This window comes from Bubalus kerabau, chromosome 1, assembly GCF_029407905.1.
Source record: "Bubalus kerabau isolate K-KA32 ecotype Philippines breed swamp buffalo chromosome 1, PCC_UOA_SB_1v2, whole genome shotgun sequence".
Classification (NCBI taxonomy): domain Eukaryota; kingdom Metazoa; phylum Chordata; class Mammalia; order Artiodactyla; family Bovidae; genus Bubalus; species Bubalus kerabau.
Genome location: NC_073624.1, coordinates 167,403,035 through 167,426,394, shown reverse-complemented (window position 1 = coordinate 167,426,394; position 23,360 = coordinate 167,403,035). Strand labels below are relative to the sequence as shown.

The window sequence follows — 23,360 nt, the reverse complement described above, 5'->3', positions numbered from 1 at the left end:
TGTTCAAATGTGCACTGCTGCTCTACAGCTAATGACCATCCGCGCGATTAAGAACCAAGAAGAGCTAAAAGATCAGCTATTTTTAAATAAGTTACATTTTTAAAAATTTATTTCTAATAGGAGGATAATTGCTTTACAGTGTTGTACTGGCTTCTGATGTACAGCACCACGAATCACCCGTAAGTACACCACATCTCCTCCCTCTTCGACCTTGCTCTCAGTCCTTGCCCTAACCCACCCCTCAGGCTGTCAGAGCACACCGGGCTGAGCGTCCGGTGTCAGGCAGTACTTCCCATGAGCTATTTACTCTCTGTAAGTTAACGTAGGCATCTCAGTGCTACTCTCTCAACTCGTCCCGCCCTCTCCTCCCCCCTACAACTCCCCGCACTGTCCACAAATCTGTTCTCCCCTGTCTCTGTCTCTACTCCTGCCCTCAAGTAGGTTCATCAGTACCATTTTTAAAAACGCCATTTTGTCACTTGAAGTTTCCTTTGCTTTGCTCTTAAAGGTTTCTCGCTCAAAAACTCTTCATTGGAGAATGGCTTTTTGGGGGGATGGAAGAGATGAAGTTATTTTTTATACCAACCTGTATCTACAGTGTATCTGAGTTCAGAACATGCAATCATAGGCCACCATACCCTACTTCTGAAGCCTCAGAAATATAGTTTATATAAGACAGGAAGAGATAAAATAACCAGGCAGGCACACAGTCATTTGATTATTTAGTAAAAGGACATTCCCCAAAACAGTAGTTCTGACCGTCCCTTTGATGGCTTGAGATCTTTACTTCCTAGGACAATGCTGCTGAGCGAGTTTCCCACTTGCATCTCCTTTCTTCAGGTAGAGGAGGAGACGCAGGTGGAAAACTCATAGGAGTAGTTTTAGCTCAAGTATATGTGGAAAAGGAAGATCTGAACACAGATCCTCTTAAGCCCACCCATGCTTGTGTGCCCTTTGGAAAAACTGCACACGCCTCCCAGCCTTGGACACACTAGTTTGAAGACTCTTCTTTAGTACATCACAGAAGAAAGGGCAACAAGAGACAGAGTAAGCCACACGTCTGCGAACACGTCAAGCACAGATATGCAACAGCGTGAAAACCGAGACAAAGGAAGTACACCTCCTCAAATACAACACAGAGGAAATCTAATCTAGTCACAACTTACAGTTTGAATATTCGAATGAGATGAATGAGAAACATCAATGATCAGCAATAAACAATTTAAAAACAGAACTCTATTTCAACAACTGGACATAAATATCAACCAATGATACCATAATCCTAAAACATTTGGAATCAGATTTTTAAGTGTCTGAATACCTATGAACTCATTAGATAATTCATCAACCAGCTTTATTAATTATCTATCAACTCTAGCTTTAACTCATATTAGAAAATGGCCTAATTATTATTTCCCAAAACTTTTTATTTTGAAAATTTAAAAAATCCACAGAAAAGCTGAAAAAACAGTATAATGAATGCCCTATTATCTTTCAACAAGATGCAACAACTGTTAAAGAATTTGCCACAGTTGCTTTCTTCCTCTTTCTCTGACACACACACACACCCATTTTGTTTCTTTTCCTTGCTGAACCATTTGAAAGTAAGCTGCAGACACACGTTACCTCTATACACTTCTGCGTGCATGTCCTAAGAACAAGAACATTCGCCTCTATAACCATAGTGCCATTTTTATATCTAAGACTATTAGCCATAATTCTGTAATTATCATCTAAAATATAGACAATTTTCAGATTTCCCATCTGTCTTAAAAAACTCAGCTTATGGCTACTAACTTTTCCTAGCAGGTTCCATCAAGGTTTATACATTATATTTGGTTGCTATGCCTGTTTAGTTTCTTTAAACCTAAAGTAGTCTCCCCACAATTTTTCTGTTTTTCCTAATAAATGCTTTTTAAGTAAGGGGCTTAAAGCTCAAATTTTCTTCAAAAATCTCTCAGCATTATCTTGAGCTTTAAGGAATAATTTTTTCAAAGGCAGTTTCAAACTTCATTTGGTAAAATATTCTAGTTTCTACACCTGTGAGTTAAGATTTAGGATGACAACTGCCATCTGGAGGTTGGTATGGGAGGGCCACTGGCGCCCAGAGAGAAAGGCAGTGACACCGAGAGGCCACGAGCACCCTGCTGGGAAGCCAAGGCTCACACAGCACATCTGAAGACAAGACCTTCGCTCTCAGGGAACAGAGAGGGATGAACCTTAGGGCACTGGACGACTAACCTGCGCATATCTTTCACAATTTGGGTGGTGGTTCTGCTATATATTGTAAGAGCTAACACGACAGCTAGCAATACACAAGCATTATGCCTTAATCAGCCTAGCTCAGTTCAGTTCAGTTCAGTCGCTCAGTTGTGTCCAACCTAAGCCTAATTCAAAAACCAAAGCCCTGAGGGAAAAGACAGTATTAAGATGTTCCTGTAACAGCAGTCACTACTGGTTATTCACATATACTCAGATGCTGTGAATCCAGAAGTAGCCTCCTGATGCTTTAAAACAGACAGGCTTCTGAAACGTGGTCAACCGAGTTCACAATCAAACACAAACAATGCACAAACAAAGCACAAGGACAGCTGAATGAAAGGGGCGCCTCTTCTGTGCAGAAGAGGCTGGAAGAAAGATGTAAAATACTCTGAAATGCAGCAAGCGCCAAGGGTAACCATCAGCACAGGTGTCTGTGACACAGTCATGCAACATGGAGACTCTGCTTCCTTAGGGTCCGCTCATACCTTGATTTCTCCTCACGCTCTTCATTCTAAAATTTTATCTATTCCTAGGGCATCCTTTACTGTCTATATGCTACCAACTCTAAAATTTCTATCTCTGGCTTAGATTTTCCTCCAGAGATTCAGACAAAACTGAATTCCAGATACTTTCAGCTGGACGCCCCAAAAGTACCTCGTACTTGCACATCTGCCACCCAACTCGCCATCCTTCCCCTACCTTCCTCTCCTCTGTCAAAGTGAAGGATGTCAGCCTTCCGTCTGGGCCAGAGGCTCGTCTATCTGGCCCTCTACCTGACCACCACAGCCTAGCAGCCAGCAGCACTGCTGTGCTAGTCTTCTGATCTCCTGATCATCTCCTTGCGATCTGCTCACCTTTCTCATCCTCAGCACCACCTCTTTGGTTCAGACCATCATCACCCAGTCTTAGCGCTACCATAGAGCCTATAGGAGCTAGGGCTTCCCAGGTGGTGCTAGTGGTAAAGGACCCGGCTGCCAATGCAGGATACATGAGAGACACGGGTTTGATCCCTGGATGGGGAAGATTCTCTGGTGGAGGGCATGGTAACCCAATCCAGTATTCTTCCCTGGAGAATCCCCATGGACAGAGGAACCTGGTGGAATACAGTCCATAGGGTCACAAAGAATTGAGCAGGCAGAGCCTGTAGACTCCAGGACTGGAGTCAGGCCAAACCACTAATGTGGAGGCAGTAAAGCCTCACCCATCAGCAGACAATTGCATTAGAGATTTACTGAGCATGGCCCTGCCCACCAGAGCAAAACCTAGTTTTCCCCATAGCCAGTTCCTCCCATCAGGAAGTCTGAAAAAACCACTTATCCTCATCCATCAGAGGGCAGACAGAAGAAGCAGGAACTACAATTCAATAGCCTCCACAACAAAAATCACAATCACAGAAAGCTAACCAAAATGATCACATGGATCAGTCTTGCTAACTCAATGAAGCTCTATAAGCCATGACTTACAGGGCCACCCAAGACAGACAGGTCATGGTGGAGACTTCTGATGAAGTGAGGTCCACTGGAGAAAGGAATGGCAAACCACTCCAGTATTCATGCCTTGAGAAACAGTATGAAAAGACAAAAAGAATATGACACCGGAAGATAAGCCCCTCAAGTTGACAGGTGTCCAATATGCTACTGGGAAAGAGCGGAGAAACAGCTCCAGAAAGAATGAAGGGGCTGGGGCAAAGTGGAAACAACGCTCAGTTGTGGAAGAGTCAGTAGTGAAGTAATATCCGATGTTGTACAGAACAATACTTCATAGGAACCTGGAATGTTAAGTCCATGAATCAACGTAAATTGGATATGGTCCGGGAGGAAACGGAAAGAGTGAACATCAACATTTTAGGAATCAGCCAACTAAAATGGACTGGTGTGGGCAAATTTAATTCAGGTGACCATTATATCTACAACTGTAGGCAAGAATCCCTTAGAAGAAAGGGAGTAGCCCTCACAGTCCACAAGAGTCCTAATGCAGTAGTTGGGTGCAGTCTCAAAAACAATGGAATGACCTTGGTTCCTTACCCAGGCAAACCATTCAACACCACAGTAATCCCACTCTATGCCCCAACCACTAATGCTGAAGAAGCTGAAGTCAAACAGTTCTATGAAGATCTACAAGACCTTCTAGAACTAACACCAAAAGAAAAAAAAAAAAAAAAGATGTCCTTTTCATCACAGGGGATTGGAATGCAAAGTAGGAATTTAAGAGATACCTGGAGTAACAGGCAAGTTTGGCCTTGGAGTACAAAATGAAGCTGGGCAAAGGCTAACAGAGTTTTGCCAAAAGAATACAAAGGTCATAGCAAACACTCTCCTCCAACAACATTAGAGACAACTTCACATATGTACTTTATCAAATGGTCAGTACCAAAATCAGAGTGATTGTATTCTTTGCAGCCTAAGATGGAGAAGCTCTATCTGGTCAGCAAAAGCAAGACCAGGAGATGACTGTGGCTCAGATAATGAGCTCCCTGTTGCAACATTCAGGCTTAAATTGAAGAAAGTAGGGGAAACCACTAGGTCATTCAGGTATGACCTAAATCAAATCCCTTATGATTATTCAGTGGAGATGACAAACACATTCAAGGGATTAGATATGGTAGACAGAGTGCCTGAAGAACCATGGATGGAGGTCCATAACATTGTACAGGAGGTGGTAACCAAAACTATCCCAAAGAAAAAGAAATGCAAGAAGGCAAAGTGGTTGTCTGAGGAGGCCTTACAAACAGCTGAGAAAAGAAGAGAAGTAAAAGGCAAAGGAGAGAGGGAAATGTATACCCAACTGAACACAAAGTTCCAGAGAACAGCAAAGAGAGATAAGAAAAGCCTTCTTAAGAAAACAATGCAAAGAAATAGAGAAAACAATAAAAGGGGAAAGACTAGAGATCTCTTTAAGAAAATTAGAGATACTAAGGAAACATTTCATGCAAACATGGGCACAATAAAGGACAGAAATGGCAAGGACTTACAGAAGCAGAAACGATTAAGAAGTTCAGTTCAGTTCAGTTCAGTCGCTCAGTCGCTTCCGACTCTTTGTGACCCCATGAACCGCAGCACACCAGGCCTCCCTGTCCACCACCAACTCCTGGAGTTCACCCAAACCCATGTGCATTGAGTCAGTGATGCCATCCAGCCATCTCATCCTCTGTCGTCCCCATCTCCTCTTGCCTTCAATCTTTCCCAGCATCAGGGTCTTTTCCAATGAGTCAGCTCTTCGCATCAGGTAGCCAAAGTATTGGAGTTTCAGCTTCAACATCAGTCCTTCCAATGAACACCCAGGACTGATCTCCTTTAGGATGGACTGGTTGGATCTCCTTGTAGTCCAAGGGACTCTCTCAAGAGTCTTCTCAAACACCACAGTTCAAAAGCATCAATTCTGCACTCAGCTTTCTTTATAGTCCAACTCGCACATCCGTACATGACCACTGGAAAAACCATAGCCTTGACTAGACGAACCTTTGTTGGCAAAGTAATGTCTCTGCTTTTTAATATGCTGTCTAGATTGGTCATAACTTCCAAGGGAATGGAATACTTCAGTATTCTTGCCTTAAGAACCCTATGAACAGTATGAAAAGGCAAAAAGACAGGACACTGAAAGATGAACTCCCCAGGTCAGTAGGTGCCCAATATGCTACCAGAGATCAGCGGAGAAATAACTCCAGAAAGAACAAAGGGATGGAGCCAAAGCAAAAACAACACCCAGTTGTGGATGGGACTGGTGATAGAAGCAAGGTTTGATGCTGTAAAGAGCAATAGTGCATAGGAACCTGGAATGTTAGGTCCATGAATCAAGGCAAATTGGAAATGGTCAAACAGGAGATGAAAAGAGTGAACATCAACATTCTAGGAATCAGTGAACTAAGATGGACTGGAATGGGTGAATTTAACTCAGATGACCATTATATGTAGGCAGGAATCCCTTAGAAGAAACGAAGTAGCCATCACAGTCAACAAAAGAGTCCAAAATGCAGTACTTGGATGCAATCTCAAAAATGACAGAATGATCTGTGTTCGTTTCCAAGGCAAACCATTCAATATCACACTAATCCAAGTCTACGCCCCAACCAGTAATGCTGAAGAAGCTGAAGTTGAACAGTTCTAAGAAGATCTACAGGACCTTCCAGAACTAACACCCCAAAAAGATGTCCTTTTCATTATAGGGGACTGGAATGCAAAAGCAGGAAGTCAAGAAACACCTGGAGTAACAGGCAAATTTGGCCTTGGAGTACGGAATGAAGCAGGACAAAGGCTAAGAGAGTTTTGCCAAAAGAACGCACTGGTCATAGCAAACACCCTCTTCCAACAACACAAGATTAAGAAGAGGTGGCAAGAATATACAAAAGAACTGTAGGAAAAATGTCTTAATGACCTGGATAACCACAATGGTGTGGTCACTCACCTAGAGTCAGACATCCTGGAGTGTGAAGTCAAGAGGGGAGGGCCTTCAGAAGCATTACTACAAAGTTAGTGGAGGTGAGGGAATTCCACCTGATCTGTTTCAATTCCTAAAAGATGATGCTGTCCAAGTGCTGAACACAATATGCCAGCAAATTTGGGAAACTCAGAAGTGGCCACAGGACTGGAAAACGTCAGTTTTCATTCCGATCCCAAAGAAAGCAATGCCAAAGAATGTTCTACTGTATAACTGCATTTATTTCACATGCTAACAAGATAACACTCACAATCCTTCAAGCTACGCTTCAGTAGTAAGTGAACAGAGAACTTCCAGATGTACAAGCTGGATTTTAAAAAGGCAGAGGAACCAGAGATCAAACTGCCAACATCCACTGGATCATAGAAAAAGCAAGAGAATTCCAGAAAAGTAATCCACATCCGCTTCACTGACTATCCTAAAGCCTTTGACTGTGTAGATCACAACAAACTGTGGAAATTTCTATAACAGATGGGAAAACCAGACCACCTTACCTGTCTACTGAGAAAACTTGTATGTGGGTCAAGAAGTAACAGTTTGAATCAGACATGGAACAACAGACTGGTTCAAAATTGAGAAAGGAGTACATTAAGGCTGTATACTGTCACCCTGCTTATTTAACTTATATTCAGAGTACATGATGTGAAATGCTGGGTGGGATGAATAACAAACTGGAATCAAGATTACTGGGAGAAATATCAACAACCTCAGATATGCAGATGATACCATTCTAATGGCAGAAAATGAAGAGGCACTAAAGAGCCTCTTGATGAAGGTGAAAGAGGAGAGTGAAAAAGTTGGCTTGAAACTCAACATTCAAAAAACTAAGATCATGGCACCTGGTCCCATTAGTTCAGGCAAATAGATGTGGAAACAATGGAAACAGGGACAGATTTTATTTTCTCAGATTTCAAAATCACTGTGGATGGTGACTGCAGCCACAAAATTAAGACACTTGTTTGTTCTTTGGAAGAAAAGCTATGATCAACCTAGACAGCATATTCAAAAGCAGAGACATTACTTTGCCAACAAAGGTCCGTCTAGTCAAGGCTATGGTTTTTCCAGTAGTTGTGTATGGATGTGAGAGTTGGACTGTGAAGAAGGCTGAGCGCCAAAGAACTGATGCTCTTGAATGTGGTGCTGAAGAAGACTTGTGAGAATCCCTTGAACAGCAAGGAGGTCCAACCAGTCCATTCTAAAGGAAATCGGTCCTGAATATTCATTGGAAGGACTGATGCTGAAGCTGAAACTCCAATACTTCAGCCACCTGATGCAAAGATCGGACTTGCTCGAAATACCCTGATGCTGGGAATGATTGAGAGCAAGAGGAGAAGGGGACAACAGAGAATAAGATGGTTGGATGACATCACTGACTTAATGAACATGAGTCTGAGCAAACTCCGAGAGACAGTAGAGGACAGAGAAGGCTGGCATGCTGCAGTCCATAGGGTTGCAAAGAGTTGGACATGACTTAGCAAATTAAAACTAGTGGTCTCCTCCCCAGCTTCCCTCACCAAACTACACGGTCACCTAACTAAAACAGAACTTCAACTCTGGACTCTATACCTGCACTGACATCTCAGTACCCTCAGCAGCGACGTGGCCACTCCTGACTTCTCTCACTGCCTGGCCTGCACACTTCCAGTTCCAGCACAGTGAGTTTCTTCTTAGTATCTCAGACGTGCCATGTGTTCTTCTATTCCCCAGGAGTTCTGGCCTTGCACCTCTCTCTCTGCCTTTATCTTCACCTAACTCTTACTTTGCAAGGACTCATCTTTGACATTTCTTCTTCCACAAAAACCTTCCTTGTCACCATGAGACTGTATCAGGGGTGCTTCCCTGGACTATGGCACCTACCACACTGAACTGCATACACTTTTCCCCACCAGCAGTGCCCAGGGCAGGAAGAGACAGGCTGAAGCATGGAGAGCAGTATGTCGGCTGCTGCAGTAGTAGAAATAGTGAGGTCCTGGACCACAGCTGTGATGGGGGCTGACAGAAGCACACGGCTTGAGAGATTTAAGCAGCACAGAGAGTGTCTCTGTGTTTATACCACATTTATACTGAAAGCCACCGTGTAACAGGTGCTTAAATACTTTCCAAAGAATGAATAAATTAATGAAGACATGATTTAGACATACAAAGTAAACAGAATACCTAAAATTGGCTCAGTGCAGACTCATTAAGTGCTACAGGAATGTAGACACAAAGGGAGTGGAGCTGGGTGAGATTCATTACGAGGGACATGTGGCTTGAAGAGATAGTAGCTGGTTGAGTGGCATGCAAAGAGCAAGTGAGTGAACAGCATGGGTGTGGAGGCTGGATCTGAATACCATTCCACAATGGGCCAATCACCACCCAGGGAACCTTGAGCAGCTCATTCAATTTTTCTGTGCCACACCCATAAAAAGAGAGTGACAACGACCATACCTACCTCAGAGGGCTCATATGAGGACCAAATGAATTAATCTTTGTAAAGCCCTTAGAAGAACAGTGCCTTGTACAGAATAAACATGATGTAGGTATATACATGTGCTAAGTCGCTTTAGTTGTGCCCAACTCTTTGCAACCCCATGGGCTATAGCCCGCTAGGCTCCTCTGTCCATGGCATTCTCCAGGCAAAGATATTGGAGTGGGTTGCCACTCCCTCCTCCAGGGGCCCTTCTTGAGCCAAGGACAGAACCCGCATCTCTCATGTTTCCTACATTGGCAGCCGGGTTCTTTACGACTAGCACCACCCGGAAAGCCCAAGTATATATAAGTATACTACATCAAATTAAATAAAACAAATCCTTGGTGTGCCTTCACCTATTCAGATGCTGTAGAAATGGCCACATGTGAAGTGAGTAATTAGTGGACAGCTGCACACCTCCTCTTGTTAGAAGGTAATGTATCAAGCGTATTTACTGCAAACCATGAAGAACTTTCTTATCATCTAGAGTTTCAAGTTTTTATACATAAGCACAAAATGCATAGTACACTGGGAAAGCTAAAGGAAAGAAACCTGAATTACATGTTCACAGAGATAAATGAGAAATAAGAAAACATAATGCAAATACCAGAAATTATGGGAAAAATATGTGAAATAAAAACATGTAGATGTTAAAATCTCAATGGAAGGTCTAGACTTGGCCAAGGAGAGTATCAACGAACAGAAGACAGTGAAGAAATCACCCAGAGCCCCGTGCACAGCCAGCCCTGAGATATGGCGGGAGACACAGCGAGCTCTATCCCCAGGCAGAGAGTGAAGAGGGTGCAGGGAGGCAACAGTTGAGGAAATGACGGGCGGAAAACTTCCAAAAGAAAGAAACGTGTGGGTCCTCAAACTCAAAACCCGAAAAAGAACCCCTAAATACCACGCAGAAATGAGATAAAGAAAAACACTGCTACAGCATCATAGATCAGAAAGCTCCTGTCACACACGCTGAGGAAGCTGCCAGCGGAGCACCCACCGCACTCGGCACCGCGTGTCACAGCCTGCCTCTCCCTCCCGTCTCCCTGCGGGACGACAGGCTCTGTGCGGGCGGGAGCCCGTCCAGCGCATTATATCCTGTGAATACCTGCTTGACATACAGCTGAGTGAAAAAATAAATGTGTGGACTGCATTTGTATTCACGTGAAACTATTTTTAAAGAGCAAGCAAAATAACCTAGAAAAAAATATACAAATTCAAGTGTCCATGGGCAAGACATTTCTCTTTAGATCTGTTTCTCCATCTGTGTAAAATAAAGGAGTTATCTTGATGACATCAAATATAAAAGTCATTAACAACTATTATAGGATGCTACAGCTATATTATTTTTTGAAACCTCTGCATTTAAAAACAAATTTGGGTGGTTTTCTTATTTCAATAGGCTTACTGACAGAAAATCTGAAAAATGATCTGCCTCTCAATCATTTAATTAATAGGACATCTGTAAGAGAAAAGTGACAACCAATAAACCGTAACCACTGAGTCCTGCATTGGTACCACACAAATATATTCAGGTGCCGTTTTCACTCAATTTACACATAACACGCTGAGGCCAACTGCTAGCGTTTCACTCCCATGTGCCCAAACTACACGCCTGGTTTGACCCCCGTGACACAGACTCTTATCTAGCAAATTCTCAACAGACCAACAACACAGAGGTCTGCTACAGTTATTCTGCACATCCTTCCAATTCTATACCCCAAATAAAGAGCAAACCGTTACCAGTTTAAGACTTATGTGAGAGTCGGCTGGGAAAGGTAAGTTGCTAATACATAAAACAGCTAGAACCAATACTGCTGGCTTTTGACTAAGAATATTTAAAATGGTCAGACCTCATAGTTGTATATAATTTTATCTACATTTAAGCTTCAAAATCTATGTATGTAGATTACAATATAATGTAATGGTTCAAACAGATCAACTTGTATTTAATGTTTGATAATGTTATTACTAGAAAAATATCTAATCTTATTTTTTCATTCTCAAAGAAAATAAGTATATTATATATATATATATATATATATATAGTTCTCAAACTGCACCCATGCCATGACTCCCTGCGTGTACTTGAGCAAGCTAGAATAGCCCCCACCCTGTCACAATGAGATTTGATTGCCAGACAGGAAAAACATGGTTGGAAACAAGTTTGAAAAAAACCACTCCAGGGACCAAGAAAAAGGTAAACAGATGACAAAAGAAATTCTGGTTTCTAGGCATGAGGTTAAAACTCATGGGACTCTTACAGGTAAAGCAGATAGATGATTCCAGAAGCCATACAAATGATCTCATGGTGGATGACACCCAACCAAAGGCAGTAATTTGAGACAGGTATATTTTAAAGATGTATATTCATCTCTTTATTTAAACGTATTTCTAGGGAGAAACTAGGCATGGTCTAAAACCCTATACCATGTTTGAGATAAAAAAGCTAACGGCAGATCAGACATTGAAAGAGAAAAGATTACCCTGGTGATTCAGAGGGTAAAGAAACTGCCTGCAATGCAGAAGACCCGGATTCAATCCCTAGGTCAGAAAGATCCCCTGGAAAGAGAATGGCAAACCACTCCAGTATTCTTGTCTAGAGAATTCCATGGACAGAGGGGCCTTATGGGCTACAGTCCAGGGGTTGCAGAGTCGGACATGACTGAGTGACTAACATACAATGAACTTAAAAACACAACAATTAGAATTATCCAAAATAAAACATCCAACAACAGCGAACTACATCCTTTTAAAGTATACACATAATATTTACCAAAAGAGACCACATTCTGTACCATGAAACAAGTCTTGATAAATTTAAAAGGATTTAAGTTATTCAAAATATGTTTTCAAACCAAAATGGATTTAAATGAGAGATGAATTAAGAGCAAGATCTCTGGAAAGTCCAGGAAATTTGGAAATTAAATAGCACACTTAAAAATAACTCATGGATCTAAGAAAAAATGAAAAGAGAGATTAGAAAGTATTTTGAACTGAATGAAAATTAAACTCAACATAGCAGAATTTCTGGAATGCCATGAAAACAGAACCTGGGGAATTTATAATCACTAAATCCTATGATAGAAAATAAAGATCTCAAATAATCCTGACTTCCACCTTAAAAAGCTAGAAAAGGAATAACAAATTAAAGGAAACAGAGGAAAGGAAATCATAAATACCACACCAGAAATGAAAGAAACAGAAAACAGAATGACAACAGAGAAAAATCTATGACACCAAGAGAATTCTTTAAGAAGACCCATAAAATTGATAAACCTCTGGCTAGATCAAGAAAAAGAAAAAAAGAGAGAAAATACAAATTACCAGGATAAAAACTGATCAAAACTCTCAGGAAACCTGAAACAGAAGGGAACCATATGTTGAAGATTATCTACAAAAAACGTAACTAACATCATATCTGGTGCTGAAAGAAAGAATGCTTCCCTCTAAGGTCACAAGGAACACAAGGGTGACTGTTCTCACCACTTCTGTTCAGTACAGTGCTGGAGATTTCACTAGGAGAAGAAAGATGGAGAGAGGTATCCAAAGAGAAAGGTAGTATAAAACTATCTTCATTTACAGATGACATCACTGCTTATGCAGAAAATTCAGTGGACTCTACAAAAAATTTACTAGAACTAATAAGTGAGTTTGGCAAAACTGCAAGACATAAGATCAAGACACAAAAATATCTATTTTATTTCTCTGTGCTTGTAATGAACAAGAGGAAATGAAAATTTTAAAAAGCAGTATCATTTACAATAGCATCAAAATTACAGAGTACTTAGGGATAAATCTGACAGAAGGTGTGTAAAGACCATACACTGAAATCTACAAAACAACACTGAGAGCAATTAAATAATTTGGGCTTCCTTTGTGGCTCAGCTGGTAAAGAATCCACCTGCAGTGCGGGAGACCTGGGTTCGATCCCTGTGCTGGGAAGACCCCCTGGAGCAGGGAAAGGCTGCCCACTCCAGTATGCTGGCCTGGAATGGACTGTACAGTCCATGGGTCGCAGAGTCAGGCACGACTGAGTGGCTCCCCTTTCACTTTGAAGAGGAGATGCCCTTGGCTCAGGGCTAAGGCTCGACATTGTCAAAATGCCGGCTCTCCCTCAAACTGAACTACAGAGTCAACAAAAACCCCGGCAGAGCTTTGTGTGTAAAAACAGACAAGCCGATTCTCAAACTCATATAAACGTGCAAGAAACCTAGAATAGGCAAAACAAGAACAAGGCTGAAGAACACTATCTGATTTTTTAGACTTATAAAGTCAGAATGTTCATGACAGTAATGATGTAAAGATGGGCAAATACCTCAATGGGACAGGAGACTCCAAAAATAAGCACACCCCCATATAAGCAACAGATTTAAGGTAATGTGGTAGAGAAAAGACAATCCACTCAACAGATGTTACTGGCCACAAGTGGATATTCATATAAAAAAATAATATTGGATGTATATTTCATACAGTCTACAAAAATTAATTCAAAATAGATCATAAACACATAAAGCCAAAACTACTGATGAAAGTGAAAGTGGAAAGTGAAAAAGTTGGCTTAAAGCTCAACATTCAGAAAACGAAGATCATGGCATCCGGTCCCATCACTTCATGGGAAATAGATGGGGAAACAGTGGAAACAGTGTCAGACTTTATTTTTCTGGGCTCCAAAATCACTGAAGACGTTGACTGCAGCCATGAAATTAAAAGACGCTTACTCCTTGGAAGCAAAGTTATGACCAACCTAGATAGCATATTCAAAAGCAGAGACATTACTTTGCCAACAAAGGTTCGTCTAGTCAAGGCTATGGTTTTTCCTGTGGTCATGTATGGATGTGAGAGTTGGACTGTGAAGAAGGCTGAGCACTGAAGAATTGATGCTTTTGAACTGTGGTGTTGGAGAAGACTCTTGAGAGTCCCTTGGACTGCAAGGAGATCCAACCAGTCTATTCTGAAGGAGATCAGCCCTGGGATTTCTCTGGAAGGAATGATGCTAAAGCTGAAACTCCAGTACTTTGGCCACCTCATGCGAAGAGTTGACTCGTTGGAAAAGACTCTGATGCTGGGAGGGATTGGGGGCAGGAGGAGGAGGGGACGACACAGGATGAGATGGCTGGATGGCATCACTGACTCAATGGACATGAGTCTCAGTGAACTCCGGGAGTTGGTGATGGACAGGGAGGCCTGGCGTGCTGTGATTCATGGGGTCGCAAAGAGTCGGACACGACTGAGCGACTGAACTGAACCGAATAAGACTTTTAGAAGAAAACACATAAGATATTATTTGCAACCCTGGGTTAGGCCAAGATTTCTTAATAGAATGCCAAAAGTACAATGCAAACAAGGAAAAAACATCAATAAATTTGACTTGAGCAAAATTAAAAACATCTCATCTTTGAAAGACACCAGCAGAAGCATGAAAAGATAATCTGAACATTTGGAGTAAACACTTGTAAAGCACATATCTGACAAAGGACATGTATCTAGATGACATTAGAAATGCTCAAAATTAACTGTAAGAAAACTGGTGGGTTTTTTTAAATGGACAGAAGATTTGAATAGACAGCCCAACAAAAAAAGACATATGGATGATAAATAAGCACATGAGGGAAATATTACTTATTTAAATCTTAAAAATTCCATCAAATAGATCATATCATTCAGTATTTATTGAATACCCACCTACAACAAATCTGCAATAGGGTTTTATGCAAAAAGCATCCCTCTGCTACAATGTTGGACACTTTCCTTTCTCTATTCCACACAAATATGTACTGCTGCCCCATATAAATACATACTAAGAAATTCCCATCTGGTACCCATTCAACACTACATTGAATGAAGAATTAACAGCCTCAACTTGGTATAGGCAAGTACTTTAGACCAAGGAAATATTCTACTGAGTGGTATTTAAATATCCATTTGGGCTAAGAAGAATTATAAGAAGAGGCTATTAACTTAATTGAACCTTAAATAAAGACTACTAACTTAAATGACAATTGAGAGAGTATGGGAAACATATTTGGAGATATTTTTGCATCTGCAGCAAGTTGAAAAAAAAATACTGAACATACGACATCCAGAAACCATGTACTCTACCACCAGAGATGACTGCAAAATCTGAAACCTAAAAACCTACAAAAAGACGTCTTCTGAATAAAACTGTTCACACCATATGCTTTTATAAATTATTATTAAAAAAACTGGATCATCAGAGCTTATTCTAGACTGTTTTAATAAAAAGAACAAAAATAATGAAGCTAAAAATAGCATTTCCCTCCATACCTGTTCTTCCCTCTCCTTTTCTTTGGTTTTACTTCTGTGGACTCTAGCAGAGGTGGCATCCTGGGATGGAACAGCAGAGATCTGATGCAGTGGCATGTTCATCCCAGCCTCCTGTCTGATCTTCCTCTTTACGGAAGAAAGTCTCCAGTGGTAGAGTCATTTTGGGCCATGGACTTCAAGCTGAGAGAGGGAAGGGAAGACAAGACATAACTCATCTGCAACACTTAAAATTTCCAACAGTGAGATTAGTATTTTATACTTATATTCATATTTATTTAAATAAGTGACAATGTCTAACATAAATACTTCATCTTCAAAAATGACAGAATATATATGCCTATGTGGGGGAAGAACTGCAACACTTTTCCCATATAAGACGGGAGCACCTGAAAAAGTTGGTGAACCAGGTACATGTGTGCGTGTGCGCACACTCAGCTGCACAGCCCTGTCGACTCTGCAACCCCGTGGCCTGCAGCCTGACGTGCTCTTCTGTCCATGGGATTTCCCAGGCAAGAACACTTGAGTGGGTTACCGCTGCCTTCACCAAGGATCTTTCCAACCGAGGGGTCAAACCTGTATCTCCTGCGTCTCCTGCGCTGGCAGGTGGATTCTTTACCACTGAGCCCCATGGGAAACCCTCAGGTACCTGCATAACCAGATGTTAATCTTCCAATAGCTACTTAGCTTTCAAATGCAGCAGTGTCATCCTTTAATAATATTTTTGAAGTTACACATTTTTTCTTGAACCAGTGGATATCGGTAGTGATCTTTCCTTAAAACCACAGACCTTGAGTCCATATAATGGTGAGACTGAAAGTTAAGAAGTCTAAAATAAGTTTAAGATATCTATGATCCATGCTTAACCTTCTGAAAGTTTAGACTCTCTAGACCAGTTACTGGCAAACTTCTCCTACAGAGAGCCAGAAGCAAGTATTTTATACACTGTGGGCCTATTTGTCACAACTACTCAATTTTGCCAGTGTAACATGAAAGTACCCACAGTGAGCATGTAAACAAACGAGAATGGTCACATTGCAATGAAACTTCACTTACAGAAACAGGTGGCAGACTAGATTCAGCCCATGAGCCTGGGATTTGTTAAACCTGCTCTAAGAATATTTGGAGAAGGCAATGGCACCCCACCCCAGTACTCTTGCCTGGAAAATCCCAGGGACGGAGGAGCCTGGTGGGCTGCAGTCCATGGGGTCGCTAACAGTCGGACACAACTGAGCAACTTCACTTTCACTTTTCACTTTCATGCATTGGAGAAGGAAATGGCAACCCACTCCAGTGTTCTTGCCTGGAGAATCCCAGGGACAGGGGAGCCTGGTGGGCTGCCGTCTCTGGGGTCGCATAGAGTCGGACACGACTGAAGTGACTTAGCAGCTCTAAGAATATTACAGGGAAGATGAGGGTCATCCCAGACATTCCTGGAACCATTGAAGGCTGCCTGTAGGTAAAGTAACATGTCTGAATAAGCTATATTCACGATTCCGGGCAGCCCCTAACTCTTTTTTCTAGTTTTCTCCTACATTCCTCCAAAGTGCCTAGCAACTGAATTATATGTTCTTTATCTCTGCCTACATTGAGATCTATCAAACTCTGTGTATAAAACCAATTAAATATAAATTATCCAAACAATCCATAATGTTTAACAAGATAACGTTTGATGCTGCTTGAGTTTTAACAAAGGATGGAAGCCTTAATACAAAAGAATGAATCTCTAACTTGGGGATTTTCATTTATTAAGCACGTACTGGAGCTGGGGTGGTAGACAGGGAGTGTGAACAACGTAGGACCTGATAACCCTAAGTTCACGCTTGTCAAGCAGCCATTTGTTACACGTCTCCCCTAACTGTGCTCAGGACCAAAGGTAGGTGTCTGAGTGGCTGCTCCCACCTCTGACAGTGTTACTAACCAAACTGAAGAGCAACAGGACTCACAAAATTGACTTCTTCCACAGGACTCTGATCAACAAGCAACAGGAAAGAACAAGAAGCCAGACAGAATCAACACTCATGAGAAAATAAGCTAAAAGAATATCCTGTTTTTAAAAAGCCTAGTTTAATAACTGGCAAGTAATCACTGATAACCAACAGAACAGGAAAAGAGAGTCAGTAATATTGAAAAAAGTGAAAGTGAAAGTTACTCAGTCGTGTCTGACTCTTTGAAACCCCATGGATTTTAACCTGCCAGGCTCCTCTGTCCATGGGATTCTCCAGGCAAAAATACTGGAGTGGGTAGCCATTCCCTTTTCCAGGGGATCTTCCCAACCTAGGGATTGAAGCCTGGTCTCCAGCATTGCAGGCAGATTCTTCACCTGTGTCTAGATATTATATTTAATAATATACAAAATGTTAAAGTCTAGACATTATACATCACACACTCTATTTCAAGCCTTTGTGTGAGGCTGACCCAAGATGGAGTACTGTGCTCAAACAAGTGGTCTGAATCCATGTATTCACATTACATAAGACAAGAGGCACTCACCTATTGCTGTGATGTCTTATACTAATGAATTAAATTCCTCTGTGAGAGATGACAAACTCCATGTGGCCTCAGAACAATTACTCAAACTAACCGTGCCTGGAGTCCCACCACATGGCATACCAAGAGTAGCCTTTGGTGCTTCAGGTATAACCATCATTATTACATCATTGGTACCTGACCATGTCAAGCCTGGGAAGACTGTGTATGCCACAGAAACACAAACTGAGAGTGTTGCAAAGTTTTACAGGACCTCCCTCATTATAGCCACATAAGCTACTCTTCTGCTATACACTCCTACTCCAGGTACTATACCTAAAAGTTTGCCTGAGCAATCCCTGTCCTATGTCAGACATACTTAGGATAAAAAAAATGATAATTTAAAAAACCAACCTGCAAAATAAACCATGCCACTTTGCATGTGAAGGTTCATACGAAAAGCATAAAGCAGGTATTACTCATACTATTTTCTTTACATAATTTCCAAGAATCATTTTGTATCAAGTCATGCTTAAATAAGAGCAATAGTTAAACTTTTGCACTATGCCTGACAATCCAGGCATGAGGACTTTAATTCCACTAAAGTTACCTTGCAAAATACAACACACCTAATATGATCACCCATTATTTAGAAGAACTGAACTGAAAAAACTGATTGCTGAAGAGAATATGGGAATGAATACAGCATGTTCATGGATCAGAAGCCTTACTATTGTTAAGATGGCAACCCTCCCAAAACTTACCTACAAATAAAGCAATCCCCATTGAAAACTCTGCTGACTTCTTTGCAGAAACTGGACAAGCTGATCCTAAAAGTTATATGGACCCAGAATATCCAAAACAATCTTGAAAGAACAAAGTTGGACAACTCATATCTCCTGATTTCAAAACTTACCTCAAACGGATGGTAAGCAAACCAGTGTGGAGTTGGGTTCAAGACGGCAGCATAGGAGGATCCTAAACTCACTTCCTTCTACAGACACAACAAATAGACAGCTACACAGGAGGACAAATTCCTCGGAACAGAACCTGAGAACTATCTGAACAAAACCAGTGTGGAGTTGGGTTCAAGACGGCAGCATAGGAGGATCCTAAACTCACTTCCTTCTACAGACACAACAAATAGACAGCTACACAGGGGGACAAATTCCTCGGAACAGAACCTGAGAACTATCTGAACACCGGCTCCACAACAAAGGATAAAGGGTCACATCGAAACGGGTAGGAAAGGCATGCTCTCACCAAAACCCCCACTCCTCGTGTGGTGATGCACAATCAAGAGAAATTTTAATAAATTAATGAACAAATCAATCAACAGGCAAACAAATAAATGGACCTTCTACCCAAGAAGCAGGGGTTTATACCCACCCCAGGCACCACAATCCTTGGGTCCTGCATCAGAGTGAGGAGACTCACCCAAATGTCTGGATGTGAACACCAACAGGGCTTATCTTATGGAGAAACTCAGGACTTCAGGGAATAAAGACTTCATTCCTCTCCAACAGAACCACTCACCCCAAGACCCAGCACAAAGAGCAACAGTTTCTAAAGGGCTTAGACCACATGTGAAGGAAATTCATTTACTGATCTTATAGCATCTGTCAAAGGGGCAGAAGTCTGCTGGGACTCTCCAGGGACGGAATGCTGGCAGATGCCGTCTTTACAGGCTCCCTCTCCCTAGCTGGCGCTGGCAGGCACCATTTTGCACTCTCATTCTAGTCTGCTAACAGTGGCGTGTGACAGCCCTGTTCAAGTCACAGCACCAATACCTGCAGTTGGTGAGCAGCCACGCACCCCCATTCCACCTGCACAACCCCATGGGCGCCAACGGGCATGCACAGCCTATAAAGGGGATGTCCCTTGAGCGCCAGGCTCAAGCTGATAGGAGGACTGTGTTTCTGGACCCCACAAACCCCAACAAGTGCAAAGAGCGCTCAAGAAACAACCAAAATTAGGGCAAGGGTAAGCGATAAGGTTCTTCTCCCACCAGAGCCACCCCTTGGAGACAGGGAGAGGCGGCTGCTTTACATGGTGCACAGACACACACAGAGTCAAGCAAAACGAGGAAGCAGAGGAACCTGCTCCAAATGAGGAAGAAGGTAAACCCTAGGGAAAAAACTAATGAAGGGGAAAGAAGTAATTTACCTGATAAAGAGTTTAAAGCAATGGTCATAAAATGCTCACTGAACTGGGGAGAACAAGGGAGGAACACAGTGAGAAATTCCACAATAAGACAGAAAATAAAAGAAATTTCCAAACAGAACACACAGAGCTGAAGAACACAAGTGAGCTGTAAAACACTGGTGGGGATCAACAGAAGGCTAAGTGACACAGAAGAACAGACCGGTGACCTGGGAGACAGTGCAGATCTCCAAACAGAACGGCAAAAAGGAGAAAAGAATTGTTAAAAGATGAGGATAGTTCAACGGACCCAAGGGACAACATAAAATGCACTAACATCTGCATTATGGAGGTTCCAGAGGGGAAAGAGAGAAAGAAATGGACAGAAAACGTATTTGACATAATGGCTAAAAACTTCCCTAACCTAGGGAAGAAACAGACATCCAGATCCCACAGGCAGAGAGAGTCTCAAACAAGATGAATCCAAAAAGATTCACATCAAGACACATTATAATTAAAATGTCAAAGTTAAAGAGAGAATCTTAAAAGCAGCAAAAGAAAAATAACTATGCACAAGGGAATCCACACAAGGCTATCAGCTGATTTTCAACAGAAATTTTGCTGAAAAGAAATATGGGCACACACTACAACATGGATGGCTCTTGAAAAGAGTATACTAAATGAAACAAGGACTGCATATCATAGGATAACATTTATGTGAAATGTCTGCAGTAGGTAAATATATAGGGACAGAAAGTTAATTATGGGCTTCCCTGGTGGCTCAGAGGTTAAAGCGTCTGCCTGGAATGTGGGAGACCCGGGTTTGATCCCTGGGTCAGGAAGATCCCCTGGAGAAGGAAATGGCAACCCATTCCAGTCCTCTTGCCTGGAGAAGCCCATGGAGGGAGGAGCCTGGTAGGCTACAGTCCATGGGGTCGGAAAGTGTCAGACACGACTGAGCAACTTCACTTTCACGTTCACTTTCAAGGGCTGAGGTAAGGCCTTAGGGGAAGGCGGCAGTGATGGCTAAAAGGGTTTCTTTTTAGGGCAAAGAATATGTTCTAAAATCTATCAAAACATAACTCTCAAAAAATTTATTATGGTGATGGCTGCATAACTCTTAAGTATACTAAAAGGCCCAGAATTGTACCATTTAATGAGTAGGTTGTAATGGATGTGAATCATATCTCAATAAAGTGAGTGTTAGTCGCTCAGTTGTGTCCACCTCTTTGTGACCCCATGGACTGTAGCTTGTCAGGCTCCTCTGTCCACGGAACTCTCTAGGCAAGAATATTGGAGTGGGTTGCCACTCCCTTCTCCAGGGGATCTTTCCAACACAGGGATCAAACTCAGGTCTCCTGCATTGCAGGCAGCTTCTTGACCATCTGAGCCACCACAGAAGCCCATAGCTCAATAACAATGTGTAAGAATATGAAAATCACATGGATTAAGATAGATTACTTTTTATTTTTCCTTTGTGCTATCCCTAATGTAATTTATCTGATGACATGGAGGTGGCCACTGTTACCATCACTCTTCTGGTTTTAAGAAAGATAACAGGGAGTACATAAAATTGGCAATCAGAAACCTAAGTTCAAGTTATAATTCTATTAAATAATAATACTAAGTACATGATGTTGGGCAAACTGATGAATTTCAAAGGCTGTTTCTTCATCTGTAAAACAGAAAGGTAATACTCTCTACTCAGTTCACAGAGTTATTGTGAAGCCAAATAAGATTACGTCCACATACACAAATATAGGGTTTTTCGCATCAGCATATTTTCCAGTCTGCTTTTTCAAGCAGTTGAAATGATGCCTCTTACTGCTTTACAAAGGCCAGTTTATTTGCTTTGTCTTTCCATTACTAGTTTCTGTCCTACACCTCAGTCTGCCGCAAGATACACACCATTGGGACCTCAAATCCTTTCTGACGTTTACTGAGGACCTCCAGCAGCATGACTCCAAGGGGGAGCGTGGCTGACAGTGCTATCCCTATAAGGGCAAAGGCAGGAAAGCCCAATCCAGAAGACGACCAGAGGGACTTAATAATCAGGCTGTTCTGTGTGCTTCCCAGATGGTCAAGATAAGTGAAGGATTCTGCCCATTTCAGCAATGCTGGGGACAAATACAGATGACAAAGAAGGCAGCCAGGAGAAGACACAAGATATCAGTGGCAAATCCCCCAGGAGACGATCACCCCGGGTCTGCATGCCTGCATGCATCCCTGCACACAGGGTACCAGGCTCCAGCAGCACCCTCCTCCTCCCCATTGTGAGCTGCTGAATTGCAGTATCCTGACTGGCACTCTAAACAAACAACTTTAAGTTAAGCCTGTTTTTAATCAGAAGAATGGTTCCTATAAGAAACGAGAAGCCTATGAACAGCAGTTAGCAGACACACACACACACACACACACACACACACACACACAAGCATTAGGAGTGAGGAGACCAGTTGTAACACACAGCACTGAATGACCGAGACCAGACCTAGAACAGAACTTGGAGGGAGGAGACAGACCATTAGAAAACGAGGACTGACATGATCTAGTGAGGGGTCTAAACTGTCCCTGGTTTCTGGCTGTGCCTTCACAAGACTGGAATGCAGAGAGGACTGGGAGATGCATGAGGGCTTGGCCATGGGCACACTGAGCTTGACATGCCTGTGGGAAACCCAAGATATGTACACAGCGCACAATGGGAGTCACCAGCATATTGTCACATCTGAATACACAGGAACAGAATCTGGTTTCCAAGGAAAACCTGCAGAATCAATCATTTATGTCATTAGATGCTATTAATATAATCAAATGATAAAACTCAACACCAATACAGAATTTTAAAACCTTTTAGGGAAAAGCAAAGGAAAATGCCTAACTATTAAAAAACCTATCTCAACCAAAACTTACCATTATATTCACACAGCAAAACTCTTATTAGAGTTTTAAATAAGTTTTAAATTAAAAAGCAAAATAAGCATATTCCTGTCATTGTTATTTAATATTAATATATAGTTAGGTACTAGGAGAGAAATTCACAAAAATGCTAACAGCAGTTTAATGATGTGGCAATACTTCATGACTTTTCATTTCTCTATTTTCTAAACTTCAGTAACAATGTAATACTTTTGTAGTTTAGATACATATTTTTAAAGTGTTAAAAGCTCAAGTCATTCCACATAGGTGGGTATAGTCAGAACTTTATGTTACTGATGAATGTATACAACCGTAAGAGGGCTCATTTTCTGTGATGGACACATTTCGAAGACCTCATAGAAATCAAGCCTAATTTTCCTACAGGAATAAAGTAGGAAGA

General features: G+C 41.7%; 1 protein-coding gene across 13 annotated transcripts in view; it reads right to left on the bottom strand.

The window, feature by feature from the left end:
* MARCHF8 (membrane associated ring-CH-type finger 8) overlaps positions 1-23,360 on the bottom strand; it is a 107,130-nt gene that overhangs the window by 39,821 nt on the left and 43,949 nt on the right. For all 13 annotated transcript variants that reach the window (XM_055538826.1, XM_055538825.1, XM_055538846.1 and 10 more), the window contains one exon: positions 15,437-15,616. In XM_055538826.1, the coding sequence (XP_055394801.1) occupies positions 15,437-15,538 (102 nt within the window). In that variant the 5' untranslated portion in view covers positions 15,539-15,616. The remainder of the gene's footprint in view (positions 1-15,436; positions 15,617-23,360) is intronic.